The 23,120-nt window shown below is 39.1% G+C and overlaps 1 protein-coding gene across 1 annotated transcript in view; it reads left to right on the top strand.

The window, feature by feature from the left end:
* BIRC6 (baculoviral IAP repeat containing 6) overlaps positions 1 to 23,120 on the top strand; it is a 234,076-nt gene that overhangs the window by 19,113 nt on the left and 191,843 nt on the right. Inside the window, 6 exon segments of the mRNA XM_042449523.1 lie at positions 2,201 to 2,283; positions 3,060 to 3,219; positions 3,221 to 3,283; positions 3,367 to 3,527; positions 7,139 to 7,197; positions 9,322 to 10,716. Coding sequence (XP_042305457.1) covers positions 2,201 to 2,283; positions 3,060 to 3,219; positions 3,221 to 3,283; positions 3,367 to 3,527; positions 7,139 to 7,197; positions 9,322 to 10,716 — 1,921 coding nt within the window.

Raw genomic sequence — 23,120 nt, 5'->3', positions numbered from 1 at the left:
TATGTATATAGCGCTGTAGATTTACACAGCGCTGTACATACAGACAATAAATTTGATAAAAATGAAACCTGCCAATGGCGTACATTCTACAAAATACATCTAAAACAATAGATAGTAATACAAGATAGAATTAGATAAAATGAGGAGGCAATGAATTGAGAACATTAGAGATCAGCTAAAATAAAATATCAGATAACAATCGGATAAACAGTCACACAGTGCCTGGGAACGGTTCCCTTAACAATATAGTCTTCAACTCAGTTTTGAAACTTGTTAAAGAAGTGATGACCCTTGGTTGTGGGGGAAGGAGGTTCCAGGAGTGAGGGGCAGCAAGTGAAAAGGGACGAATCCAGGATGAGGCAGTAGAGAGCCTGGGCTGGGACAGCAGGCCCTGACAACCAGAATGGAGGGCATGATTGGGAAGGTGAGGAAAAAGAAGTTCAGATAAATGGGGGGGGGGGCAGCCCATGCAGAGCTTTAAAAGTTAACAACAGAAGCTTATACTGAATATGGAAGGCGAAGGGGAGCCAGTGAAGGGATGATAATAGAAGAGAAACATGGTCAGATGGCGAGCGGATGTAATAATGCGTGCCGCTGAATGCTGGACTGAAATTAAAGGACGGAGATGAGAGAGAGAAAGCCCTGCCAGAAGGAGGTTACGATAATCTAGTCGCAAGATGACCAGAGCATGGGCCAGAGTCTTGGCAGTAGAGGCTAAGAGAAATGGACAGATTTTAGCAATATTGTAGAGTAAGAATCTACAGGCCTTGGCTGTGGCCTGGATCTTGGGGATACACGACAGAGAAGAATAAAAAATGAAGCCAAGACTGCAGGCTTCCTGGACCAGCTGAATAGAGATGTTGTCAACAGTAACAGAAAAGGAATATTGAAGGGTGGACTTAGGTAGAAAGACAAGAAGCTCCGTCTTGGACATGTTGAGCTTCAAACGCTGATGGCACATCCACTGCAAGACAGCTGTGAGACAAGATGAAACTTTCTGTTCAAACCCCGGAGAAAGGTCAGGGGTGGAAAGAGTGTCATCAGCATACAGATGATAGGAAAAACCAAAAGAACGAATACGTTTTCCTAGGGACAATGTGTAAAGAGAGAACAGTAGGGGACCAAAACATCTGATTGTCCTAATGAGAAATCTGTACTATCAGAACAGAATTTGGAGAAATATAATAGTTCCCAATTGGCAAAGGAGTCAGGCGAGGATGCATTCTATTCCCCTATTTTTGAACTTGTATGCAGAAAATATAACAAGAAAAGCAGGTTTAGATTCAGATGAGGGAGGAGTGAAGCCAGGAGAAAGTCTTAGGTATATTACTAGCAGAAAACATTATGGAGCAATTACTAAGGAAAGTCAAGGAAAAAAATGCAAAGGCAGGCTTGTTGCTGAACATAAAGAAAACAAAAATAATGAATACGGATGATCTACACAAATTCAATTTGGACAATAAGGAAATTTAAAGAGCTAAAAAGTTCCCGTACCTAGGATCAAACACTGATCAGAATGGGGACTGTAGTTAAGAAATAAGAAGAGGAATGGGAAGGGCAGGTATGAAAGAGCTAGACAAAGAGCAGAGATATACAACTGAGCACTAAAGTTAGAATCCTCCAAACCATTGTATTCCTCATCACCATATATGGATGTGTGAGCTAGACAGTGAAGATGGCAGAGAACAGGAATGAGATCAAAGAACCACTGCCAAGGTGATGGGGATGAATGCCTCCAGCATCCCACTTACATCTGTGATTCCCACTGAGATGACTGTTGCCTTGATGCTAGTAGCATTGGTAGAACAGTTCTCTCAGAATTTGGATCTCTAGGTATTGGGAGAGATTTTTCATTTTCATTCTCTCAGTGATGTCCACTAGAACAGCAGTTTCAGAAACAGGATTGCTGTTTGTCAGTAGCAGTGACAGAAGAACAATTTTTTCATTGTAGCCCAACTGATAAGTGGTGTAGTATGGAAAAGTGGTTGAGGGCCACACTCCTGACAGCAGAGGGTAGTAATCTGGAGGATCAGACTGTGCACTCCTCTGCTATGCTGATTTCCATGAAATTAAGCTGAGGTTTAAGCCTGTTTTCCAAATGTGTGCAGCCCTGCTCTCTTAGGCTGAAGTTAACTAGTTTTAGTTTTTATAGGTTCTTATAACTTAGCATTCTTCTTCTTTTTTTGTCCTTTGACCATAGCCTGCCTCATCAGGAGATGACAGAGCCATGTGTTTTACATGTAGTGTATGCTTGGTATGCTGGGAGCCAACAGATGAACCTTGGTGAGAACGTAGAATCACTCTTATTCTAAATATTCTACTCTAAATGCAATCTTCTATAGATGAAATTTATTTGATCTACTTATAATAATCTAGATCTTCAGACTACCATGTCTTTGCTTTAATATATCTAAATGGCTAAGTAGATAAAAGGTTCAGAACAGAGTAACATTTTAAAAATCATCTTGCTTAATTAATATATAAGAACATTCCCAGAAGATGCTTCTATATTCAGGAAGCCAGTACTGTATATAAAAGAATAGGTAGCCATTGTCCATGAAAACTAGAAAATGAGTGTTTTTGCAGTTAATTAATGGATGAATTTATTATGATTTCTCAAATTTTGAAGTACTTTCAGTATTTAAATTATATAGTTTTTCAGTAATTTTTACAGTGTAATTACTAACAATTTCAAAAATATCCTCTTAGCTGCTTTCAGTTATTGGGTTTGATCTGAATTCTGTAAAAGGGAAGGAAGCAGTTTTCACTGATTTCACCTTTGCCTCCTCCTGCAATATTGCAGTGAATACTTCCAACATCTCTCCCCTCCCCCCAGCAGATTTTCAGAAAGTATTTGGATCTTTATAGAGAAAGAGGAGTTGGCAAAAATCACTTTCTCAGCAGGCGGTTCCATTCACAGATGTTCTAATCTGTTTTGTTTTTTAAATCATCTTGATAATAATCTCATTTGATATATTGCTGAGCCAAGTATATGTGAAATTGCTAATAGAGAAATTAACACTCTTGCATTTTAATACTTACCTTTCTATTCCATCAAGGTCTGAACATGAAAGACATTCCCCAAACTGCCCATTTGTGAAAGGTGAACACACGCAGAACGTACCCCTCTCGGTCACACTGGCAACAAGTCCAGCACAGTTTCCCTGTACAGATGGTACAGACAGGATAGTCTGCTTTGGATCTGGAAGCTGTCCTCATTTTTTTAGCTGCTGCAACAAAAAGAGGAAAGATCTGTATATGGGATGTTTCAAAACTTATGAAGGTATCTTTTCATTAAGAGTTTGAATGCTAATTTTGCTAAAAATAAATTTCAGTCTAAATTTAATTATGTTTTAATTTGTTTAGGTGCACTTAAAGTTTGAGATCAATGCTTATGATCCAGTAATTGTACAACAGCTTGTGTTGTCTGGTGAGCAGAGCTCAGGGGTAGATTCAAGGAGACCAACAATAGCATGGATAGAGGATTCATCAAGCTGTTCAGATATACCAAAACTGGAAGGAGACAGGTATGTGAATAAAACCTAACTTCAGTGATAAATGAAAATGCTAAAAAAATTACATTTTTATTACTATTGGAATGCTTAATGGTATATATATTTGCATAAAGCTGAGTATGAGTGGGGGAATACAGGGATGCTACTTCAAAATCTTTTCTAGGAAAAGAGGAGTTTCCTTTTTTTAATTGTGATTTAATTTTGCAAAGGAGGGAAAGGCGCGTTCCACACCGCCCCTTAGGGGCGGCCTGTAGGCGCACCTTTCCCCGCCGGATCTGGGCCTCAGTGGCCAGAGCGGCAGCCGCTGAGGCCCCGATCCGCTGCTTTCTGGGCTGTGGGGAAGCGGCAAATGGCCCCTTCCCCACAGCCTGGAAAAGGGTGTCCTTGGGGCTGGAAGCCCCAAGGACACCCCACGGCAGAGGGGAGAAGGAGAAAGGGGCCGTTTGGTCCCTTTCTCCTTTGGTCCACTGGGCGCAGCCGTCTAAAGGCTGCGCCCAGCAGACCAAACCAGGAAGGAGCTCCGAAACGGAGCTCCTTCCAGGGTCGCGGAAAGGCGCCCTGCCGCGACCCCAATACATCACAACCGCGCTGCCTCGTTTGGAGACGGTGCGGTCGTCATGTATCGATGGCAGCGGCCATGTGGAACGGGCGCCACCATTTTGTGCGCGCAGAGCGCACACTAGAGTTAGGGCGGTGCAGAAGCACCGCCCCCTCTTAACCCTAGTACGCGCTCTGCGTGTACTTTCTAGCCCGTCTGTAACGGGCCAAAGACAGGAAGAACAGTGTAGACAAAGGACAGGAAAAAAAATCACATTTGAAATAGTGTGAACATGGGCTTTTATATATGTAAGATAAGCCCTGAAATAGTGGTGAGAAGCAGGCAAGCTCTTTTTTCTTTGTGCCTCTCTCACCCTCTACGATACTTCTCCATTGTCACTTGCCACACTGTACCCAGAATTTTGTCACCTTTCTCATAATTCTTTGTATATCACTGGTCCTCTCTAGATAAATCTTTCTTGCCTCAGCTGTTCGTACTCTTGATCAATGACACACAGTCAGCCCTCCTTATACACGGATTTTTTAACCATGGATTCAAGCATCCACGGCTTGAAAATATTCAAAAAAGTATGAATTCCTGATAGCAAATCTTGATTTTCCATTTTATATAAGGGACACTATATTGCTCTGCCATTGTATTTAATGGGACTTGAGCATCCATGGATTTTGTTATTCACGAGGGATCCTGGAACCAAACCCCAGCAGATAACAAGGTCCCACTGTACTATCTCCTAGACTGTAACTGTATTTTAAGTGGGAAGTGAGAACCAATGTGGGGTAGTGGTTTCAGTGTTAGTCCAAGATTCTGGAGACTAGGGTTCAAACCCCCACTTGGCTCTGGAAACCCACTGGTGATTTAGGGCAGGTAGCATCCTCTCAGCCTCAGAGAAAGGCTATGGCAAACCCCCTCTGACAAATCTTTCCAAGAAAGACCCATAATAAGTTTGCCTTAGAGTTGCCATAAGTTGAAAATCACTTGAAGGCACACAGCAACAAGACATTTTAATTTGAAACTTGAGAATTTTTCCTTATCCTTTGAAAGTGAGGCTCTACAGAGCTTTCTCAAAGGTTACTGAAGGGAAACATACTTCTTAACAAAGTAAAAGCTTACTTAGTAACAGTCCCATATACTGTACTGTTTATCAACTTGTATACTTTGTTATTTGTTTTTTGGGATATTTCTGTACAGAAGCTGTAGAGCCTCTGTAACTTCATAAGGGTTTGTGTATATCGGCTGCTTCGAAAAGAAAATAAATAGCGAAAACACTCCAATTCTATGTGTAAAGAGAATAAGAAGTCTGTTTTTGAAAGAAGGTTATAAGATGTTCTTACCAAGAAAATTCTTACAAGAAATATTACATTATTTGTACAGCACTTTAAATTTATAAAATACTTTCCTCTCTTTAGCTCCAATGGTTTGACATAACAGGGAGTTCTGAATTAATGAAAGCCAGTAAATATCTGCTAAAGTTGCTATGTGATGGGAGAAGGAAGGGACGAGATAGAAATGAGCATCCATGCACCCATCTCTAGTTCCTTGTTTGGATGTAGTTACCATCATCCAATATAGAGAATCTTGCCAACTGGAGTTTAGAAGAACAAACATGAGTTGCATGGTCTCTCCTGTTTCTCTCTCACATTATTTTGAAATTCAGTAGTAACCATATTTTGCTATGGTGTCTGTATTTTCAAGTATGGTTAATGCTTGCCCTCCCACCCACCTCAATTTGAGGTGCATTTTTGACTGTTTTGGAGTGCAAATACTAGCCATTTTTAATCAGACCAGACATCATGCACAGTTTAGTGCTAAATTACAAACTCAAAGTGAAGGTGCATATGACAAAGGGTCATGTGAACCTGTGGGCCCCTTTCTGATCCTACAAATCCTAGTGTAGAGCAAGAGCAATGTGAGACACCCAGCCATATCTCATGTGCCCCAGAACATTTGGGCTGAACTCTTGGCTCTCAAATTGGGAGAAAATGAGGGTTTTGTTTTGTTTTGTTTTTTTCTAAAGACAGGTTGGTTGGGCTGTTTCTGGCAAGCTTCTCCCAGAATAAGGGAGCCACCTTTCTGTGGGCAGGTGGGGAGAGTAGCTGCCATGATTACCTTGGGATCACTGCTGTTACCACACACTGTTTTCTTTTTTTCTTTCTCTTCTTATAAGAGAGGGTGAAAATATGGGGTGTAATGTAAAGTGTGGATGGGGCTTTACCCCCACCCACTGCTCATGTAGGTCCACAAACAAATTCCCTACCAGGAATTTACAGCTGGGTAGGGGATGGGGAGACAAGTGCTTTCTCTTGGCTTAAAGCATCATCTGACAGTGGATGTATTTCAAATAGGAGGTGATGCTGGGCCCAAGTGCAGCGAAACTCTGAGCTGTATGGGCTCATCAGTGGCTTGTGCATCTTTTATATATATTTATAAACATTCAACCAGCCATGACTTGAATTTTTTAAAAAAGCAAAAAAGCAAACTTTGATTTTGCCATTTTATATAAGGGACACCATTTTACTCTCCCATTGTACAAAGTGAGACTTGAGCAGTCACAGATTTTAGTATCCACAGGGGCTCTCCTAAGGAGGACTTCACCTATATTGCTGCTTTACAGCATTAAGGAATCTGATGAAAAGCCGGAAAAATATTTTCACAGATGAACAATATGATGAGTAAATGTTTACACGATAATGGTTTTACAGTTCCACAGACCATAGAGATGGAGCTGGATAGTCAGGAGCAACTGATCTTGCAGGATCCTCCTGTGACATACATTCAGCAATTTGCAGGTGCAACAGCTAGCCTAACCTCTCCAGACTCTGATAAGTGGAGTTCTATGGTTCCCAATAATAGTAGTAACAATAACAACAGCAGCAGCCATTTTGAGTCCCGTAGGAGAAAACATTGTGATATAAATTTAGTAATGTTGTTTGTTCTACCTTTTTAGAGTCTGTTTACTAACATCTTATCTTAAGATTTCAAGTGTTTTACAAAATTTTTATTACTTCCTTGGCTTTCCCATTTAAAATTGCCTCTCTTGACTTCACTATCTCTAATCTTTGTCTAGTGATGATTTACTGGATGATTCAGACAGTGAAGAGCATTCCAGATCAGAATCAGTGACTGGTAAGTGCATAGATTTTTTTTTTCTTTAGTGTACAGTGTGTGATGTATGACCACTGGTAATGATTTAAATAGATTGAAGGCAGTAAAGAGCTAACATTACCTGTGCTGCTTTTAGACTTTAAAATATCTTGATTTATCTTTAACAAATTGCAAACTCTGAAATAGTCATTGAGCATTTGCATTTCCAAAGAACTTCAGATGTTATACAGTGGGCCCTCGCCTTACGCGGGGATCCGTTCCGGATCTCTCCGCGTAAGGCGAATTCCGCCTATGCTCAAGCCCCATTGTAAACAATGTGGCTTGTGCATGGTGGTGCGGCGGCGTGCGGGGTGCAACGGGCGCACGCGCCCGTTCAATTGAATGGGACGTGCCGCCCCGCGCGCGCCCCGCAGCTTGAGCGCATATGCTCAAGCCACGTAAGGCGCGCCTGCGTATGACACGGGCGCGCTGTACTGTATATTTCCATGTTGGAAACATTATTGTATCAGAATCCTGTTTTGGGAGAAAGGTGGGATAAATTCCAATGAATAAATGAATTAGAAAAAGACAACATAAGACATCTATGTGATAGTGTTCCTAGCCAGGGAGTTTACTTTCCATTTACTTTTATAGGTTTATTCACATGTAATGCTGAAGAATGGTTTTGAGCTTGTATTATCTGGGGAAACTGATCTGCATTGTATGGATAAAAAAAGGCAAATTATGCTTGGCTTTGACCTTGGAAGACAGGGAGGGAACTGAAGTGTGTGAAGGATGTAGCACATGGTGAGATCCAGACCATGACTAGATATTACATGTGAATGAATACAATTAAGATAGAGTGTAATGAATCCTTTTTTATTAACATAAGTGAGCTGGCGTATGCTTTGGGCTGTCCCCTCAGCATTGTGCATACAGGGGAGATATTTAATACTGTAGTTTCAGTCCATGGGGCACTGAGCTATTCTGCTGATTCATCCAAAATCAGTAAATGGTGATTTATGCAATCATAATTTAATAAGGCATGATATCATAGTGTGATAACTTGTTAAAACTGAATTGCTCTTTGCCAAGTTTGAGCATGGCTAACAGGCCAAATACATTTTCTTTCCGAAAACCATGAAGGAAAATGGAATGTGCATTCCTGAGACTTCACTTGGCCCATGCATATAGCAAGTTGGTGTTTTTTTTAATTCTCTTTCCAGTTGGAATACATATGTTCTTTAAAAGTGCTGCTTATTCCTGAGACAGCCATTTTCCACAAGTGATAGTGGCTGCATCTGTACTGCAGAAATAATCCAGGTAGCACCACTTTAACTGTCATGGCTCAGTAGTGTAGAATTCTGGGAACTGTAGTTCTGTGAGACATTTAGCCTTCTCTGTCAGATTTCTAGTGTCACAACAAACTACAATTCCCAGAATTCCATATCATTGAGCCATGGCAGTTGAAAAGAACCCCCCCCCCCCCAAAAAAAAAACCACTCTAAAAAAGTGGTGTTACATTGGCTTACTTCTGCAGTGCGGATGCAACCGGTGATGAAATCTGCTATGCAGATTGGATGCAAGGTCCATTCATTATCAGCCAAAAAGAATTTTGTGCAGTGCTCCTTTATGAAGAAGAGCATTAATAGTGCTTTGTACTTGGAATAGGAGTGTGGCCCATCCACTGTACTGAAATGATGAGATGTAATGTAGTATTGCAGAAATATTAAAAATGTGTGTTTAACCCATTATCTGGAAATATTATGGCAAGGCAGAAAGTACCTAGGTTTTTTAGATGTATTTACTAGGATGCTATCGGATAATTTCATGCGGTGAAAATTCTCTCTATAAGCAATCTGTTTCCTTGCACGTTACACTTTTAGGCATTTTCCTATATAAAGTAAACATACACATGTAATATCATGGGAATGTAAGCAGCATGCTTGCCAGCCAACCAGGATTGACTGTAACTGCCTGTTAATTGTGTCAACCCTAGATTTGCTAATAAATAATGTGTTAAACAGATGCTATTTTGGTTCACCTTCCTAGACACTACCTTAATTGAGAAAATCTGTAATTACTCTCTTAGTTGATAGGATTTTCATAATTTCTTTCAAATATTGATGAATTTGTTTTTCTAACACAGTTTGCTTTATCCTAAAGGACATACATCCCAAAAGGAAACCATGGATGTGAGCCTTGATATAACAGCCCTCAGCATTCTTCAGCAGCCTGAGAAACTTCAGTGGGAAATAGTTGCAAATGTACTTGAAGATACAGTGAAAGATTTAGAAGAACTTGGGGCAAATCCCTGCCTATCTAACTGTAAGAGTGAAAAGATGAAGGAAAAGCATCTGGAACACCACAACATTCCCTTTCCTTGTTTATTAGCTGGAGGTTTATTAACATACAAATCACCTGCTACCTCTCCTGTCAGTAGTAATTCTCAGAGGTCACTGGATGATTTAAGCAGGACTCAAGGTGGTAGTGTGTCAGACCAGGGATCAACTGACAACGAATCTTGTACTAATTCAGAATTGAATTCTCCTCTGGTAAGGAGGACTTCACCTATATTGCTGCTTTACAGCATTAAGGAATCTGATGAAAAAGCCGGAAAAATATTTTCACAGATGAACAATATCATGAGTAAAAGTTTACACGATGATGGTTTTACAGTTCCACAGATCATAGAGATGGAGCTGGATAGTCAGGAGCAACTGCTCTTGCAGGATCCTCCTGTGACATACATTCAGCAATTTGCAGATGCAACAGCTAGCCTAACTTCTCCAGACTCTGACAAGTGGAGTTCTATGGTTCCCAAGCCTGGGACTTTGGTTCAGTGCCTGCGACTGCCAAAGTTTGCAGAGGAGGAGAACTTTTGTGTAGACTCAATCACTCCTTGTGCAGATGGAGTTCATTTGCTAATAGGACTGCGGGCATGCCCTGTTGAATCCTTGAGTGCAATAAATCAAGTAGAGGCCTTGAATAATTTAAATAAATTAAACTCGGCACTATGTAACAGAAGGAAAGGGGAAATAGAATCCAATCTTACCGTAGTGAATGGTGCAAATATCAGTATGATCCAACATGAGTCACCAGCAGATGTGCAGACTCCTTTAATAATTCAACCAGAACAGCGGATTGCTAGTGGCGGTTACCTGGTACTTTATAAAATGAACTATGCCACTAGGATTGTAACTCTTGAAGAGGAACCTGTAAAAATCCAGCATATCAAAGACCCCCAGGATACCATTACCTCATTGATTTTGCTCCCACCAGACATACTGGATAATCGAGAAGATGACTGTGAGGAGCCTGGAGAGGAAATACAAATAACTTCTAAAAATGGCAGTGAGCGAGAGAAAAGATCAGAAATCTCTACTCTTGGACATTTGGTAATAACCACTCAGAGTGGATATGTAAAATTTTTAGATCTTTCCAACTTCGAAATTCTGGCCAAAGTAGAGCCACCTAAAAAGGAAGGTACTGAGGAACCAGATAAATTTGTCTCTGTAATATACTGCTCGGGCACGGACAGATTATGTGCATGCACCAAAGGTAAGACCTACAATCCATTCTGAAGTCAAATATGTAAAAACTAAATGCAGACATTGTGCTTATATTACTGATATCCAAATCATATTCATTGTTCACCCATCCTCTATTTTCCATGATTGTACAATCATCCTTTTAAAGGACTGTCTCTATTCTGACCTGATGTCAAACTGGTTTCTGTTAACCATAGTTGAGAATTTAAACTGTTTCCCCCCCCCACTTCCGAACATACAGCTAAACTGTAGTTGCTTTCTGTTTCCCATCAGCTCAGCAGCCCAGGTTTGAATTACAAAGTAGCACAAGTGCTGCAATTATAGATTGCCAGTTCAGATAGTATGCCCTATGGTTTGGCATTATGACTTCATTCAGCTATATTGTTTTACTGTTATGGATTTACACAAGTTAGGAAGTGAAAAACCTTGCTATGTTTTCTGTTCTGAAGCAAGAAAATCCAGTTGTTTTGAGTCCAGGAACGGTGGGTTTGATAGTCAAGCATTGTAAAATGCTTCTGAAACTTGCCTGAATATGAGAGTGGGGTTTTGATGCATTTGTTTTACATCTCAGAATAGGAGGAGGGTGCAAAGTACTCCTGGTGTACTTCTAGATCTAACGGCCCAGCTCTCTTGGCCACATGGAAATCATAGAATCATGTTGGTGGTTTGTTCATAATGATGTGTTCTTATTTTCAGTTGACCATTAGAAGGGCTTGGATTAGTTATTACTTAGATGAGTAATTAAGAGTTCAAGAAGAGGTCATTCAAAATGAAATTTCTTAATGTATGTAGTGACCTGACTTTGGGGGGGAAAATAAACAGGGTTGTAGTAAGTGCTATAGGGTGTTTAAAATAGTTTTCTTTCTTTCCTGGTATTTGTTACAAAAATGTCTGATTAAATAAACTTGATATAAGCGAAAGGACTAGCTTTGAATATAAGTAACTGTGCTTTTACTTTGAACAGTACTTTAAAGGGGAAAATGGTCTTTCTAGTTGTCAGGTAACACTTGTGTGTGTATGCATGTGCCTTCAAGTCATCTGTTGACATAAAATGGCCCTATGAATTTTATTGTGGGGGAGGTTTAGGCAAGGAATATTCAGCGATGGTGTTGGTAGTTTCTTCTGAAATATAATCTACCTGGTATTCATTGGCAGTGTCCTGTCCAAGTACTAAACAGGGCTGATCCTGCTTTGCTTCCAAGATCAGACAGGATTTGGTGCCTTAGGGTGTTTAGACCCTTCAGACAGCCTTTGGATGGAACCGAAGTGAGTGTGAAGATGGACTTATTTATTTATTTATTTATTCATTCATTCATGAGCTGCCTTTCTTCCAATATAGGGACTCGAGGCAGATGCCAACAGACCTAAACATATTTTACAAATTAAAAACAATACAAAAACAATAAAAAGCTTAAATACAAAGTTTATAAAACAATTGTTCAAAACATACATTAGAAGCATTAAAATGTATTAAAAATTATATGCAATCCTTGACATCTGAATTGCACAGCATTTCTTTTTGTGTGATATATCTTTATTAGTTTTGTCAATAATCTCACTTTCCATTACAAACTAATCAAAATGTAACAAATAACAAATAAACCAATTTCAAACTGTCAAAGTCTTTGATAATTGTTTCTTCTCCTTTGTCTTCCTGTCTTCTTTAAAGAATAAAACATTCTTGATGTTGCTTTCTTGAGTTTCTCATCTGATTCTTGCCTAAAAGTAATACACAATTTTACCATCTTTCTATTTCTATTTTTAATCCCCATCTAAAAAAATTCCAATATCTAATAAAGCTAAATTAAATTGTGCATTGCTCTTTAAATCCTCCAGGAATATCTGTTTATCTAACCATGTTTTTACAAAAGGGGCGCATTTTCAATTTCCACATATTCCCATAGCTTAAAACTTAGCTTATTCGTTCCATCTTGTCAGGTTTATGTCTAAATTCCACCTTGCTTGAAGAAATACCATCACTTGAGTCCATTCCTTATCCATTTTTCCTTTCTTTTTATCGCTCAGCTTATACGTAAGCAAGTCCATTTGTCTAATATTTATTAGTTTCCTTAACCATTCTTCTATTTGCAACTCATTTTCATCCTTCCAATGTTTAGCTACCACTAGTCTTGCCAAGGTTACCATATAAAGAAGGATTTTCCACACCTTTTTTTTCTTCCTCTGGGTTTAGGAAATAAGTCATGTTTAAGAGATAAATTTCAGGCTTTTTCTTGAAACTGATTCCCAGCATTTTTTGTATTGCCTCATGAATTTCATTCCAATACTTCCTAATTTTGTCACAACTCCACCACATGTGGACTGTTGTACCCTTCTCCTTGTGACACCTCCAGCAATTATCTGTTTCCTTATTAAATATCTTTTTAAGTCTAGCTGGAGTGTAATACCACCTATTGCTGATTTTAAGATAATTTTCTTTTAACTCCTGACTACATGTAAACATATTTGTTCTTTTCCAAGCTAACTCCCATGTGTCCATAGGAATTCCTCTTCCCAAATCCTTAGCCCAGTCTATCATAAATTGCTTAACCGGTTCCTTTTCATATTCCAATTCCCTAAATAATTTGTAGTATTTAGAAATCTTTTTTCCAGAGTCATCAAAGATAATCTTATCTAATTCCGTTTGTTTTAACTCAATTCTTGGTTTCTTGCTGTCCTCAAAAAAATCTTCTTTTTAACTGAAGGTATGTATACCAATTTATCGCATTTCCTTCGCCTATTATTTCTTCTCTAGATTTTATTAGCAAGTTTGTAGTTTGCGAGGGTTTTATTAGGTCCTCATATCTTAACTACTTTGTCCCTACATCCCATCTATTTGCATATGCCTCCTGGGTGGATACCCACCCTGGGAGTTTTAAGTAAAATTTTTCTTTAATGATCTTCCAGGTCTCAATTAATGCCTTCCTAAATGGGTTGTTAATGAAGTCCTTGTGAATATCCGTTTTCCTGTACCATAAATAACCATGCCATCCAAACCGCAGATTCTCCCCCTCTAAATTTAGAATATATTTATCCTCTAGTTTTATCCAATCCTCCAACCAAGTCATTGTGCAAGCCCACCGATATGTTTTAAGATCTGGTAGGGCATAGCCTCCTCTTTCCTTACATTCCTTTAAATTATTCCACCTGATTCTTGCTTTGCTCCCCTTCCATAAGAATCTTCTCATATCCCTATTCCATTGTTCCATTGTCTTATTATTAATATTTATAGGAAGATTAGAAAACAAAAAGGTTAATTTCGGGAGTATCATCATCTTGATTGCATTTATTCTACCTAGAATAGACATTCTTATTTTTGCCCAAGTTTCCATCTTTTTTTTCACTTCGCTCCATATCGCCTTATAATTATTTTCAAATCTCACCTTGTTCGTTATTTCACATCCGGTTTTCCCCTTTAAAGCTTTCTTCTCTTCCTCTCTCAAATTTTTAGTTATTATTACCGATTTTCCTTTATTTATTTTAAATCCTGATAGCTTCCCAAATAAATTCAGTTCAGCCCATAATGGTTCTATATTTTTTTGCGGGTCTTCCACTATTAATACTAAATCATCCGCAAATGCTTGCAGCTTATATTCTATACCCTTTACTGTCAGTCCCTTGATTTTTGGATTCTTCCTAATATTATTTAATAGAAATTCTATTAGAAATATAAATAGTAATGGGGACAGGGGGCAACCTTGTCTTGTCCCCCTCTCCAGTTCAAATTCTTGAGATAATTTTCAACATAAATTTCCAGCTAACACAGTCAAAGGCTTTTTCAGCGTCTACAAAGATTATTGCCGCTTTCTTCTCATTGTGTCTATTATAATAATCCATCGCATTTATTATAGTTCTTATATTATTTTTTATTTTCCTTCCTGGTAAAAAGCCATTCTGATCTTTTTTTATTATTTCTGTTAAAACATCTTTTAGCCTTCTAGCCATAATACATGCATAAATTTTATAATCATTATTCATTAATGCGATAGGCCTATAATTACTTCTCAACTGCTCATCTTTCCCCTCCTTTGGAATCAGGGTTAGGATTGTCTTTCCCCATGACTCTGGCTTTCCTTCAGTGTGAATCAGGTTAAATACCTTATGTAAAATACCCTGCAGTTCTGTAATAAAGGTTTTATAATACTTGGCTGTCAGTCCGTCTTCTCCTGGGGCTTTCAGATTTTTAAGATTCCCAATTGCCTCCCTTATTTCTTCAAGTGAAATCTCTGCATTTAGCTTTCCTTTTTGTATTGCATTTAATTTAATTTCGTTGTATTGCTTAATTTTTGAGTCCTGCCACTCCTCATTTTGGTACTTGTCTCTTGCTTCAAATAGATCTCTATAAAAAGTTACAAAGCTATCTTTTATTTTCTTTTGTTCTGTCATCAAGGTATTATTCACATTAATTTTTGTTATCATTTTTTTCTCTTTCTCTTGCTTCAACTTATGGGCTAGCCACTTACCTATTTTATTTGCGTTTTCAAATTGATCTTGTTTCATCCTTTTAAGCTTAAATGCTAAATCCTCCGCAGTTTTGTTTTCCAATTGTTTCCTTAACACTCTTATTTCCCTTTCTAGCTTTTTAATATCCCTTTTGAATTGAAGTTTTTGTAATTCCTGTTCTTTTTGTCTAATCTCTTTTCTCACTTTCTCCTCCCACTGTCTTTCCTTTTTTGATATTTCTGCCATCTTTTGAATAAATAAACCACTAACAAAAGCCTTACCTGTATCCCAGACCACTTTCATTTTACTTTCCTTTCCACTATTTTCCAGAAAAAAAAATATTTTAACTCTTTCTTAATTTTATTTACACATTTTTCGTTTTCCAGGATACGTTCATTTAATCTCCAACCTCTTTTTCCCCTCTGTACCGTATTTAATTCTAATTCAATCAAATTGTGATCCGAGAAATCTCTAGGCCATATTTCCATTTTTTTACATTTTGTTGTTATTGATTTTGCTACCATGATCATATCCAATCTGGAGTGGGATTTGTGCACTTCTGAAAAGAACGTAAAACCAGCCTTCTCCCCATAACAATGTGACCAAACATCTGTCAAGTTTATTTCTTCCAATAAGCTAAAAAAAACTTCTAGGTAATTTACCCTGCACCTTACTCCGCAATCTTTTCTTTGAGAGCCTGTCCCTTTTGGGGTTTAATACCCCATTAAAGTCTCTTACCATAATTATATTATTGCCTGGTAAACTTTTCATTTCTTCTTGTAGTTTTCTATAAAATCCTTTCTTTCTAGGGGACCGTATACATTCCAAATCTGATATTTAACGTCATCTATTATCACTTCTACACCTATCCATCTTCCATCATCATCTTTCTTAATAAATGTTGCCTCATATCTTTTGTTTACAAAGATCGCAACACCCCTTTTCCTTTTATTTATAGTTGCATTAAATACCGTCCCCAATTTAGTATTCCTTAAATATTTTATATCTCCTTCCTTCATTTTGATTTCCTGTAGGCATATGATATCAAAATTTCTTTTCCCCAAATAATGCATCACATGTCTCCTCTTTTTTTCCTGGCTAATTCCTTTTATGTTCCAAGACACTATTTTAGGACCCATTGTTATTTCTTTATACAACTATTGATTGCAGATAAGTAAACCAGCAAAGGAACAAAAAAAAAAAAGTTTTTAACACCAACACTCTTATACAGTATTACCTTTCTCTTATCCCTGATCTTTATTTCTTTAATATCCTCCTGTTGCACCTCGTTCTTCCTCTCTGGTTGTCCCTCCTTGTGTCTCCAACGTTGGCACTTTGTTTCCTAAATCTGCTGTTTCTTCCTGTGGTGTTTTGGGCTGTCTTTCTTCCCTTCTATTAATATTATTCCCTTCTGCTTTACTTTCTGCTTCTTCCCTTCTTTGTTTCCCCTTTGTTCTGTCTTCTTGCTCTCTGCTATCCTTACTCAGCCTTTCATAAAATTTTTTAGCCTGCTCAATTGAGTTTATTTTAAATCTCTTTTGTCGGTAATTAAATATTACACCCTCTATCTTGTCCCATCGGTATAGAATTTCATGTTTCTGTAGTAATGTAGTTAAAAATTTGTATTCTTGACGCCTTCTAATTATCTGCAACGGCAGATCCTTATAGATCTCTACTATTTTGTCGTCCACTATTAGTTTTTTTTTCATAATTCCGTTGTAGGACTATCTCCCTCAATCTCGCACTAGTAAAGCATACAGTTATATCCCTATCTAATTTTCTCTGAAGATTTTATCCACCTGAGCCTCCACTAAATCATCATCAATATCTATATAACTTGCCAATATGGGGATGACCTTTGCATATAATTGCTCATTTTGTTCTTCTTTTAGCCCTCTGATTTTAATTGCTCTTTCTCTGTAACAGACTTCTTGCAGCAAACTATGCTGTTGTTCCCTTAATTGCGCTCTTTCTAAGTCCTCAGTCTTTTTCTCCAGGTTCTCCGTTCTTTCTGTTACCTCTTCTACCTCCAACTTTATTCCTGAAATTTCTTTTGTAACATTATCTAGTTTCCTTCCCAGTCCATCTAATAATTTCTGTACTTCCTCCCTTGATTTCTGAATCTCCTCAGTAATCTCATTTCTACTTGCCTTCGCTTCATCCCTAATCTCTTTTTTTCTTACAAGGAGACCCATCTCTTTAGTTATTAAGTTCAATTATTAACTTATTTTGGGGCAGCCTCACCAATAAATCTTAGTGTCCAATGCCAAAAAATTACCCAAAGAAAAGTCCAATAAATAACTCTATTTATGGAGTGATTTCTTCTCTCCTTCTCTCACCGTTCCGGAGTTTGAAAATTTAAGAGTTATTAGCAATATTGTCCCGTATTCCAACTAATGGAGGATACCTCCCGCTTCCACAAGGTTTGGCAATTTAGCAATACATCAATATAGATGGCTTTCTCAATTTGTAACTGACGTTATCCACGCCCAGTGTTTTTCCGTAAGTTCGACCCCAAAACAGAATTAATGACTCACAGTTAGCTTCTTTGCTGCTTATAAATCTGGAGCTTTGCTCAGAAATAAATTTGCACCAAGAAAGAAATATTCAAGCTTCCTTTTTGGTCTCCAACCACACAAAAATATTCCACAGCTACGGCCGGTGCCTTTCGGCGTCAGAAGCAGCAACGAGTGCCCTGCGACTCCTCTCCCCTCTTCTTACAGGTTTCCCCCTCGGGGTCCGCCCTCAGTAAGAGGGGTTAGTGTCTCCTACGAGCCTCGTATCCTGAATCTTGCTCGGTCTAGGATATCCACTTTATCATGGGCTTGCTGCGACTGCAAAAGTTAGTGGTGCGGAGCCTCGTCTCGCACCACCGCTCGCCTCCGCTGCGGAACCGGAAGTCATGAATTGCACAGCATTTAAAAGCCCAACCCTCATCAGTTTGAAAAATCCTGATGGCACAGAAATGTTTTTACCTGTCACCAAAGGGAGAGGAAGGATGGAGGCATCATGGCCTCTCTAAGGAGGGAGTTCTAGAGCCTGGGAGCAGCCACTGAAAAGGCCGTCTTCCTTGTTCCCACCAAAAGAACCTCAGAGGGTGGTGGGACAGAAACAAGAGCCTCTCTGGACAGTCTTAGTACTCTAACGGGCTGATAAAGATAGGAAGGATTTTGTAAAGTGAACTGGAAGAGCCACTGAGAAGGCCCTCTTCTCAGTGGAAGGAGCATTGACCCCAGAGGCTCCAATGTCCACTCAGCCTTGCATCCTTCCATAGGTCACTAAAATAAGTACCCAGCTTGTTGGGGGCAATTAGTTTATACATTGTAAACCACTTAGGGAGTGCTTATGTGCACTGATAAGTGTTATAGAAATGTACTTGCTTTTGCTATTCCAGAGCTGCTGGGTGTTTGTGAAGGCAAAGGCTGCTCCTTTCTCATTGGTTGTCCAACACCAACTCAGCAGTGCTGGGCCATATCTCTGCCACTTGGGCACTGATTGGCTGCAGGAGTGGCCGGTTGCTGTATGGGGGCCAATGAGAAGCTGGAAAAAAGGGGTATCTGTTGCCCTCTGAGTGTCCAGTATAAGTAGGTTGGTGAAACTTTAACCTGTGCCATTGTTGAATAAAATCTTTGTTATGGTCTTACATGTCCTTTTTCTTTGTTATATTCAAAAAATGTTAGCCAAATTTAAGAGATTTTTGCAGTTATACAGTCAGACCTCCTTGTCCACACATTGTCCACAGATTCAACCATCCATGAAAATATTTTTAAAATATAGAAATTTTAAAAAGCAAACCATGATTTTTGCCATTTATATAAGGGACACAATTTTATTATGCCATTGTATATAATGGGACTTGAGCATCCATGGATTTTGCTATCCACAAGAGGTCCTCAAACCAAATCCCAGTGGACACCAAGAGTGTTCAGTAAATCTAATCTTGCTATGTGTCCCGATTTTTCTATAAGACCCCAGAGTTTGCAAACAAAAACAAAACAATGCATTTACCAATGCATTTTCCATTTCCCTTATAGTAGGCTTTTTCCCCCAAACCCGAAACAGACACTATGATGCCCCATTCCTTTGAAAAGTTTCTGCCTTTAATTGCTTCATTTGTGTTTTTGCTTCATTTGTATTTTTGCGGCATGCAGAATGTACATAGAGATGGCTAATGATTTTCTGCTGACATCATTTCAGTGACTAAGACATTTGCCTTTGTATCCATGGTGTGGACAATTCATTCAGTCTATCTGAATGTTTAGTATGGCAGTCTTAACAAGTCCAAAATTCAGTTGCAACAGGAAAAATATATATACCTGCTTAAAATGATTTAATCTCACTCTTCTGCAAAATGTCTCCTGGAATGGTTTCTATACAATCAGTAAACACTGCTTCTATACAATTTTCAGTCAGTATCAGTTATCATTACTTTTGAAGTGATGGGCAGTATCCAAATTGGAGGATCTTCAGCTGTGTTATGTTGGCAGTAGCCCTCTGCACTTCCCCTGAATCCCCTGCTGAAGGACAGGGATCCTCTCTGACCAGAGGAAGGAGCATGGACCCAGAGGTGAAAGGACTTGAACTTCCTTAAGACTAGGAGGGGGAGTTGACACTCTCTCTCTCTCTCTCTCTCTCTCTCTCTCTAAAATGATTTGGTAGAACTGGACCATGAAGCCTCTGAGGTATTATTGGCTCTGTTTAAAAAAAGTTTGTTATATTTACTAGAGAAATTAAGGTAAAATATAATTATGTATGTGGTAAATGTAATAAGGATAAGGATATGTTGGGAGAGGATGATGGTATGTTGGCAATGACTGTTGGCAATGTTGGAAATGACTGGTGATTGACTCAAGTTTTCATTGGCTGTTTAAAAGGCTAGTGTAGGCATAGGGATTTAGTTAGACACAGGTTCATAATCCTAATTCATCTAGGATTATGAACCAATAGGGAAAGAGTAGAGTCAGGATTTAGATACATTAAATAAATAATGTTTAATTATACGTAACACCCCTGTTTAATCAATTATTTTTGTATTATACACATGTGCCTCTGGGAACACTGCAGTTGTGCTATTGGTTGAGTTCAGACACATGGTGTCTGTGGTAGCAGCAGTGATTCAAGGGGAGTGGTGTCTAGTTGTGGTATTATAGGAAGAAAGAGTCTCACAAAGAAACCATGAGGACATATAGAAAGGCCCCACAGATGATGTTGACAATAGTGGAACAAATGGAGGTCACCACATTTGTTGCCATAGCGGTGGAATAAGTGGACACTTCACACTCACCTGTGTAGTTGATTGAGCCTCTTTGAGAATTATCATTCAGAAGTCTACTGAATGACACTAAGAAATATTAAGACAGCCATTACCAATGAGCCCTCCCATGAATAGTAAAGGCTGGCTGGAATCTATCCTAAATACCCCTTCTTAGGAGTATGTTACACTGAATGGATGGAGGGCATTTCTGTATACACATTGCACTTGTAAAAATCCTCATATTTAAGGATGTTTCACTGATAATGGATGGGGAAGGTAATTTACCCCCCCCCCCTTGCAATTACCTGCAGGTAGCAAAATACAGTGGGCCCTTAGTATCCACTGGGTTTTGGTTCCAGGACCCTTTGTGAATACCAAAATCTATGAATGTTCAAGTCGCATTAAATACAATGGATAATAAAATGGTGTCCCTAATATAAAATGGCAAAATTAATGTTTGCTTTTTAGAATTTATATATTTTTTGTGGATGCTTGAATCCATGGATAAAGAATCTATGGATATTGAGGGCTGACTCTAACAAGCTGCCTGTCGATGTAGTTCCAGGGATACCTAGAAAGGAGTCACATGCACATAGCAGAAGATTTAACACTGACTGCCTTCTCATTCCCTAGCGCTTTCCTCCTGCCTGACCTGGTCAAAGATGCTGCCCCCTCTTTCATATTCCACCCTTACCTGCTACCTATATACTCCTTTCTCCTTCACCTCAATCTATCTTGTCTCTTATGCTTCCCTTGTGTTTTTTTTTAAAAGGGTTGTTCTTCCTAACTGTTCGCCTCCTTTCCCTTTCTCTCCTTTTCATTAGGTTTCCTAATTTTCCCTTCTTGTCCCCCTCCCCATGGTATTTTAGTTGTCCCTTGGGGGGAGAGGTTCATGAATTCCTCTCTGCCTGTTAAACTTTGGAACAGTGTCAAGGATTATGAGAAATAAGTAGCTGCCTCCAAGACGAAAAAAATTATGTGCATCCAGGGCATACTTATACAGTCATACACATGCCACCTTTTTCTTGGTCCAGTTCAATATCTTGTTGAATTAACATTCTTACAAAATAGTAGTTGAAATAACATAGTTCTGAATTTACATTCAATGCTTTTGGGCAAGTCATATCTGTCAGTCTTAGGGGAAGACAGTGGCCAACCTTCTCTGAATACATCTTGCCAAGAAATCCTAGGAGAGGGTTGCCATAAGCCAGAGTCAGCTTGAAGGCACACAACAGCAAAAGCAGTGTATCAGAGTGTATTTGTGTTGTTAAATGCTGTAGAACCTGAAGAATGGCTTGATTTAAGTTAAGTTGATTTATAATAATATATAACAATAATACATTTTTATTTATATTTCCTGCCTCTCCCTGTGGATCGAGGCAGGATTACAACCATAAAACAACAATAACACATTCCAACTCTTCAACTCATTCTCTTGATCACTGTCTTGACCTAGTTCTTGCTGCAAACTGCACCATTTCTGACTACTTGGCACTTGACTTTCCACTATCTGATCATCATTTAATCTCCTTTGCTCTTACTTATACTCCACCTCCTCGTCATACAGTTCAACACCATTTTCGTAACCTTCAATCTGTTGACTCTAACCATCTTGGTCAGACCCTGGATTCATCTCTCTCTTCCCTAAATCTTGCGGGTTCTGCTGATTCAGCAATGTCTTTATTTAACTCCATTCTTTCCTCGACTCTTGACCATTTTGCTCCTGTCTCTGTACGCACTTCTTCTTCTAAGACTAGGCCTCAGCCCTGGCTTACCCCCATCATTTTCTCCGGTCCTGCTCTAGAGCGGCTGAACGTCTTTAGAGAAAGTGGGCTGACTTTATCCACTTCAAATTTGTTCTTTCGTCCTTCTCATGTGCCCTCTCTATGGCAAAACAAAATTATTACAAATCATTGATCTCCGCCAATGAGAGGCGCCTGCAGCAATTGTTCTCCACCTTAAACACTTTGCTTAAACTTCCCTCACCTCCTGTCTCTTCATCATTCTCTCCTAATGACTTTGCTAATTATTTCATCTCTAAGATTACCACTATTCGCTCAGATAGTCCCCCCCCGATTCTTCTTCTGCTCATAATCTTCTATCGCCCTCACCTAAAAAATTCTCTGTGTTTCCTTCTGCCTCTTTGGATGAACTCTCTTCACTTCTGAACTCTTCCAAACCTGCAGCTTGCTCTCTGGACCCAATTCCTACTCGTCTTCTAATCTCTATCGCTCCTTCTTTTCTGCCCTCGCTTCTCCATATCTTCAATCTCTCTCTCTCTCTACAGGCTTCTTCCCGTCGGACTTCAAACATGCTCTCGTTTCCCCAATTCTGAAAAAACCTTCTCTTGACCCCTCCTCTTTGTCTAGCTATCTTCCAATTTCTCTTCCTCCCTTTCTTTCTAAGGTCTTGGAACGGGTTGTTTATTCTCGCTGTCTGGAGTTTCTTGAAGCCAACTCCATTCTTGATCCCTTTCAGTCCGGTTTCCACCCAAGGCATTCTACAGAGACAGCTCTCACTAAGATCTCGAATGACCTTTTATGGGCCAAGGCTAATGGCCTTTACTCTGTTCTCATCCTTCTTGATCTGTCTGCAGCCTTTGACACCATTGATCACTGTCTTCTAGTGGATATAATTTCTGACCTTGGGTTCTCAGACTCTGTTCTTGACTGGTTTAGATCTTATTTGTCAGCCGATCTTTTGCAGTAGTCACTGGTGGT

This window comes from Sceloporus undulatus, chromosome 1 (assembly GCF_019175285.1).
Source record: "Sceloporus undulatus isolate JIND9_A2432 ecotype Alabama chromosome 1, SceUnd_v1.1, whole genome shotgun sequence".
NCBI classification, from domain to species: domain Eukaryota; kingdom Metazoa; phylum Chordata; class Lepidosauria; order Squamata; family Phrynosomatidae; genus Sceloporus; species Sceloporus undulatus.
The sequence above is the reverse complement of the archived record's forward strand: the minus strand, read 5'-3'. Positions and strand labels throughout refer to the sequence as shown.